General features: G+C 38.0%; 2 protein-coding genes across 16 annotated transcripts in view; one reads left to right on the top strand and one right to left on the bottom strand.

Annotated features, from left to right (window-relative positions):
- The window catches only part of nfat5b (nuclear factor of activated T cells 5b), a 102,315-nt gene extending 94,990 nt beyond the window's left edge, over positions 1-7,325 (top strand). For 5 of the 15 annotated variants that reach the window (XM_087262155.1, XM_087262151.1, XM_087262152.1 and 2 more), the window contains one exon: positions 62-6,194. In XM_087262155.1, the coding sequence (XP_087118281.1) occupies positions 62-300 (239 nt within the window). In that variant the 3' untranslated portion in view covers positions 301-6,194. Of the gene's footprint in view, positions 1-61; positions 6,195-6,237 lie in introns of those variants that run through there. The other 10 variants (XR_015496452.1, XR_015496455.1, XR_015496457.1 and 7 more) reach the window with 4 other exon arrangements.
- The window catches only part of znf143a (zinc finger protein 143a), a 705,859-nt gene that overhangs the window by 200,672 nt on the left and 497,710 nt on the right, over positions 1-7,477 (bottom strand). The window lies entirely within an intron of this gene.

The following is a 7,477-nucleotide window of genomic DNA, read 5'->3' on the forward strand; positions in this document are numbered from 1 at the left end:
TGCTTGCCTGTTTACAAGTCTTATATTTTAAAACTCATTCTAATGATTTTATTTTTTGCAGAGTGCCGTCAACTCATGAACAGCCAAGGATCTACACTGTCTAATCAAATAATTACCATCAATCAGCCTGGACAGAGTCAGCAAGAGAGTGATGGGCAAATCCAGTCTTTACTTGGGCAGGCTATGCCAGACCCTGGAGCTGTGCAGAGTACCTTGACAACCTCTCAGAACATGGAGAAAATTGATGACCTTCTGGTGAGCCTTCAGGAGCAAGGCAATAACATCTCCCATTCCTACTAGGGCCTTCAAGGAGTAGCTGCCTGATATTTCTATTTCATAATTGACTATAGCAGGGATGTCAGAAGTACCGACTTTGATACCAATCTGTACTGAAATTTAAAATATGTGGTGATATCAAAGTACTTCCCTTTGCATTTTGAGTGCTGCTAAGTGGATCCATGAACACCAGTGATTGTTTAATGTTTATGCACTCGAGAGATTTGATTGACTACAATGATCATCGCTTGATGCTCTTCACCATGCGTTTAAGCCATGTTCACTCTTCCAGCGACATGATCTCATTTATTTAAATTAAGAGCTAGCGATTTCCACCAATCTTAGGCTGTATAAGTGTCAGCAACCATTGGTAACCAGATGTGGGTGTGTCCAGCAACACAGCAAAGTTGAGAATACTTCAAGTTAATGCAAATAAACACAACACACACCAACAGATCTTCAACCAGAGTTGAGCACAGGAAATCTTCTAACCTCTTTCGAGACATTACAAGCTGATCCTCCATCTCATGTGTCCAAATGAATCTCACTTTGAGCTGTGCCATTACTGTTCTCTGATGTTCTTCCCAGCAGATTAAGTCACTCTTAACACACCTCGCATCACAGGTGTCTTTAGAACTAACGAGTTAGTTGGGATATTCCAAGGACTGTGAAGAGGAGGAATCGACTCAAAATCAGTCAAGATTGCCCAGAATAAGCAACTGCCTCATTCACACTAGCAGCGACTTTGTAGCTGCCTATCGCTCTGGGTGGGGACTTGCTGCAAACGCAGGTCTGTTTAGGTATCTACAGCATGAATACAACTGGCTTCTGAGCAAGCTGAGAGAGGATAACGTGAGGATCTAATGGTACTATTTTTGGCTGTCACTCAAGAGAGTCGCCAGAGGAAGGATTCTCAACATTGTCGCATTGCTTGACATGCCCACCTGGTCGTCAACAGTCATTGTCGCTCGCATAGAAGGAGGTCGCCGGACATTGAAGGACGAGGTCGCTCTCAGTTAAAATGAATGGTCACTTGTCGCTGTGAGATGCTCGTAGTGTGAATGAGCCTTGAGGAACATTGATTGGCAACTTAAATTGCCTAAATGTGTGAACCCGGCTTTACATGGCTTTCAAACGCTGAAGTGTCTGTGTTTCTCTGTAAGCACTCAGGGAAAACCATCAAGCGATGATGATTGTAGCCTATCACAGTCATATCTGTGAACACAATGACCAATCAGCTGCCTTTAACAGTGCTGAAATGGTAGCGGAAAATTATTTTATTTAGATTTCAGTATGAACTTGTACTGAAGTTGGTACTTTAGAAATCCCTTGATTATAAATATTTCTCTCAGACATATTAGATATTTGGGTATGCTCTATTTTTGATATTTTGGATATAGGAGACATTTAGCTTATGGAGCAATACTGAGCTGTCACATTTACAAAGAGATCGCATATTTGCCTGTTGACAAATTTGGCAAAATCTCTTGAAGAATCACAACTAAATCCATTTAATACAAATGTCGAGTCGCTGTTTGTTGGCACGATTGCAGAACCCAAAGGAAAACCTCAAGAAGTGGTTCTGCACCCCCATCTGAATAAAGCAGGCACTTAATATATTGAAGTACCTTCAATTCCTTTAAAGCACCTGGAAGTCTGAGGCATGCAGTCAGAGGAACTAAAATGTTGCCTTGAGTATATCTAAAGTGACAAAGAGAGCATTCTGAGGAGATCAGGACACATGGGATGACCGCAGTTGTGCCTCAACATGATCTGCAGACACCACACTTTCTCACCGAGCCTTGGGTAACTTTGTGAGGTCTATCTTTAGCAACATATAATCAAGAATGCCTGATAGAAGTAGTCTGAAGAGTGAGAATTGTATTTTTAACACATTTTCTATTGAAACCTGTTTGTCTCAGTACACTTGGGCATCTATAAGCTATTAAAAAACTTGTTTTTAGTTAAAAGGGGAAAGAGAAAATCAAAATGTGTTTTGCATTTTCCTCCTAGCACTTTATATATGTGTATTTTCAGTGTGGTTAGTTGCTTCTGTCTCATTGATTTCATCAAGCTTATCTCAATATTTACTGTTTAAATTATTTTCTCTTTCATCTCTTTAGATTCTCAGTGTATTTTAGACTAATTTGTATAAGATTACAGATTAGAAATGCACATTCCTGGTAAAACATCAGATAAGCATCAACAATTTGAAAAAGAAATAGCTTCATGTATTTATTTTTGATTTTTGGTTTACATATGTCAGTTCTTGCCATCTCATTTAGCTTGGTGTCTGTTTTGCATGTATGAGTGTCCTATATATGTGTGTATGACATTATCTCATCATAATAATACCTCTAGACGTGCGTCATTCTAATACTGATTCTAAAATATTAATAATTGATGCTCAGAATCATTGTAGTGGGGTTATTTTATGTTATTATATTTCCCGGTGTCTGGCACGCTGGAACAGGGCAGATTGCTTTTATTGGCAAATCAGAAGGGAGTGTCCAACCAGTATTATTGACAGGTTGTGTGAATATTCTGACTCGCAGTACACCCTAATGCTGTATATGCTGGGGAAGCAGCCTTTTATCTTTTGTAGCTTTTATCACTTGTTGAGCTGTGGCGAAAAATCGCTTGAGGATTCAATTCTGCATTGATTTTGAGATTTGCAAAGTGAATTCCTACTCTCTTGAATGAATTCTGAGCTTAGTATTTAACGGGTCATACAACCTGTGATCAAATCTTCTTAGATTTTAACAGATTTATAGTGTTGAACATCAGTTAAGACAGGCGTTCATGATGGGTCGTGGTGCTGGTAGTGTTGTTAAAAGTATCAGCTTCCACAAGTCTGTATTGAAATTTGAAAAATACCTTCAAAGTAGGCATGTGTCTAAATTTGATAAAAATCGCTCTTTAAATAAATAAAAAAATGTTGCATTTCCTTATACTTTATCTCAAATTTTTAGTCTTTTAGTATTTTAGTTGCTTTTTTTTATTATTTTTTAAATGAACTGAACTGAACTTGAACTGAAAGAGAACCTGACCATTTAACAGCAGATAGCACTGTAAAAACAGCTGTACTCGGCTTGTGTCAAATTCCTTAATGTTACAAGTTAAAGTTAATTAGCTGTTTACATACATCTCCTTGCATAAACACCAACTTGCATGACTAAGCTCAACACACAAAAACTTCCTTGTGAGCATTTGAGTGTAAATTTAAAAACTAGCCTAGAGCGTCATCTGCTGTTAATAACTACCCTAGAGCGCCATCTTCTGTTTAAAAACTAGCCTAAAGTGCAATCTTCTGTTTAAAAACTAGTCTAGAGCGCCGTCTTCTAGTAAAAACTAGCCTAGAGCGCCATCTTTCAAAAACTAGCCTAAAGCGCCGTCTGCTGTTAATAACTACCCTAGAGCGACATTTTCTTTTAAAAACAAGCCTAGAGTGTAATCTTCTGTTAAAAAACTAGCCTAGAGCACCATCTGCTGTTCAAAAACTAGCCTAAAGCGCCTACTGCTCTTAATAACTACTCTAGAGTGCCATCTTCTCTTAAAAACTAGCCTAGAGTGCAATCTTCAGTTAAAAAAAACTAGCCTAGAGCACCATCTGCTGTTCAATAACTAGCCTAGAGCGCCGTCTGCTGTTAATAACTACCCGAGCGCCATCTTCTTTTAAAAACAAGCCTAGAGTGCAATCTTCTGTTAAAAAACTAGCCTAGAGCACCATCTGCTGTTCAATAACTAGCCTAGAGCGCCGTCTGTTCTAAATAACTACCCTATAGCGCCATCTTCTCTTTAAAACTAGCCTAGAGTGCAATCTTCTGTTAAAAAACTAGCCTAGAGCACCATCCGCTATTCAAAAACTAGCCTAGAGCGCCGTCTGCTCTTAATAACTACCCTAGAGCGCCATCTTCTTTTAAAAACAAGCCTAGAGTCCAATCTTCTGTTAAAAAAACTAGCCTAGAGCACCATCTGCTATTCAAAAACTAGCCTAGAGCGCCGTCTGCTCTTAATAACTACCCTAGAGCGCCATCTTCTCTTAAAAACTAGCCTAGAGTGCAATCTTCTGTTAAAAAAACTAGCCTAGAGCACCATCTGCTGTTTAAAAACTAGCCTAGAGCACCATCTTCTTGTAAACAGTAGCCCATAGCGCCATCTTCTGTCAAAAAACTAGCCTAGAGTGCAATCTTCTGTTAAAAAAACTAGCCTAGAGCACCATCTGCTGTTCAAAAACTAGCCTAGAGCGCCATCTGCTGTTAATAACTACCCTAGAGCGCCATCTTCTCTTAAAAACTAGCCTAGAGTGCAATCTTCTGTTAAAAAACTAGCCTAGAGCACCATCTGCTGTTCAAAAACTAGCCTAAAGCGCCTACTGCTCTTAATAACTACTCTAGAGTGCCATCTTCTCTTAAAAACTAGCCTAGAGTGCAATCTTCAGTTAAAAAAAACTAGCCTAGAGCACCATCTGCTGTTCAATAACTAGCCTAGAGCGCCGTCTGCTGTTAATAACTACCCGAGCGCCATCTTCTTTTAAAAACAAGCCTAGAGTGCAATCTTCTGTTAAAAAACTAGCCTAGAGCACCATCTGCTGTTCAATAACTAGCCTAGAGCGCCGTCTGTTCTAAATAACTACCCTATAGCGCCATCTTCTCTTTAAAACTAGCCTAGAGTGCAATCTTCTGTTAAAAAACTAGCCTAGAGCGCCGTCTGCTCTTAATAACTACCCTAGAGCGCCATCTTCTTTTAAAAACAAGCCTAGAGTGCAATCTTCTGTTAAAAAAACTAGCCTAGAGCACCATCTGCTATTCAAAAACTAGCCTAGAGCGCCGTCTGCTCTTAATAACTACCCTAGAGCGCCATCTTCTCTTAAAAACTAGCCTAGAGTGCAATCTTCTGTTAAAAAAACTAGCCTAGAGCACCATCTGCTGTTTAAAAACTAGCCTAGAGCACCATCTTCTTGTAAACAGTAGCCCATAGCGCCATCTTCTGTCAAAAAACTAGCCTAGAGTGCAATCTTCTGTTAAAAAAACTAGCCTAGAGCACCATCTGCTGTTCAAAAACTAGCCTAGAGCGCCATCTGCTGTTAATAACTACCCTAGAGCGCCATCTTCTCTTAAAAACTAGCCTAGAGCGCCATCTGTTGCTAATAACTAAGAATTTTGAAAATTTCAGAGTCGCTGCTGAATCGATTGATGATTTTTCACCACAGCTGTACTTATGATTGTTAGGATGTAAAACTATAAGCCAATAAATAGCCATCATCAGCTTAATGCAATGTCAAACCTTTGATCTACCTTTAAAATAAAATGGGCAGTTTCGTGGCTCAGTCGGTTCAATGTCTGTAAATTTTGTTTATGAAGTGAGTTTTGAATGTAGAGAAACATTATGTGAGGCAATGTTTGTGTTTTAGTGACAGACATGATGTACAGCTGCCAAACTATAGCTAATATGCTAATGTGAAGTTAGCTGGCAGACTGTTAGCATGTGGATGAATCTATACATTATGAGGGAGCTGTTCTCTGTAATGTCACAGAAATGACTCGATTGAGCCTGCTATGTTTGGTGTTCAAAGTTTTCTTTGCTCAGAATCTTGGGTGATTTTTAATGCCTACTTTTTAGTAGAGGCTATGCTCTATTGTTGTTGGAGACATTTTGTTTGAAGGGTGCTCTTGTGTATCTCTGCATGGGGAAGAACTGTGAATAGGAACTGGAAACTGACTTTTTTGTGACTCGTCTTCATCTCTGTAAGATACTAATTGTATTTTTTCTCTTATAATACTCAATATTTATGTGAATATTTACTTTTACACTATACATCTTTTTAGAAGATATTTATTTTTGTGTCTCGAGATATTTTCACATTCTAGAATCGATGCCTATGATAGATTTGGATTAAAACGCATAATTCTAACCTATATAGTTTTGTTTCTTTTATGTCATATCTTTTAATGTGTGGAGAGTTATCATCAAGGCGACACGCCTCACAGCAAAAAGGTCGCTGGTTCGAGTCCCAGCTGGGTCAGTTGGCATTTCTGTGTGGAGCTTGCATGTTCTCCTCGTGTTCGCGTGGGTTTCCTCCGGGTGCTCCGCTTTTCCCCACAGTCCAAAGGCATGCAGTACAGGTGAATTGAACAAACTACATTGGCTGAAGTGTGTGAATGAGAGTGTATGGGTGTTTCCCAGTACTGGGTTGCAGCTGGAATGGCATCCGCTGTGTAAAACATATGCTGGATAAGTTGGTGGTTCAATCCGATGTGGCGATCCCTGATAAATAAAGGCACTATAATGAATGAATGAATAAGTTATTATCAGAATACACTAGCATTCCTGTGGTATTTCCACTAATTCAAAAGGAGGATGCACAACTTAAAGCTGTATTATTAAGAGATGTATTTCAGAATAATCTGGTCAGAACTGTGATCGTTTCATCCGTCTTCTGGGAAAAGCCATAAACAAACAAACATTTTATTTTAAATCATCAGGACCGATTATGATTTAGTTTAAAATAGTTATTTTATTTGTAATGTTTTCCCTTTAAAACTGAATTAACAAAATGTGTAAGTGGAAGGGCTGTTTTAGTAGCCACGTTATTGCATATGGCTTTGCATATCAAACTATTTCTTAATTCTTTATATAATAAAACACAGAATTCATAGGCACCCGAGTCACTAAATTTAGCCCAAAATAGTCTAAAATTGCTCAAATCAATTCAATTAATTGGTTGCAAGAGAAAATAATACAGTAATTACTAGTTGAGGCTTCTAGTTTAATAGAAATACATTTAAAAGCAGATAATGAAACGACTTTCCTTTAAAATCTGTTCCATAAATATGCATATTCTCTACTGAAGATGAAAAATGTTCTGCTTTAGTACTCTCTGTCAGATGTGACAGTAAAATGTATTAGCTATTTCTCAGATATTCATGAAAGAAAAACGGAAATATAAGTATTTGGTATTTGTAGGGGCGTTTTTTTACTCCTGCTGCTATCTTTTTTTCCTGTAAATGTGCTGCTATGAATAAATAAAATAGCTGCAATAAAATGAATCTAGTTTTTAGTTACATTTTGGGTCTGCTGGTTCATAAAGGGAAAACTGTGTCTTTGTGAACTGATCTAATGTGTTTTAAAATTAATTACTAAATAATAATAATTATAAATAATGCTAATATTTATTAATAATATTTAATAATATATAATT

Source organism: Danio rerio, chromosome 7 (genome assembly GCF_052040795.2).
Source record: "Danio rerio strain M-AB ecotype USA chromosome 7, GRCz13ab, whole genome shotgun sequence".
NCBI classification, from domain to species: domain Eukaryota; kingdom Metazoa; phylum Chordata; class Actinopteri; order Cypriniformes; family Danionidae; genus Danio; species Danio rerio.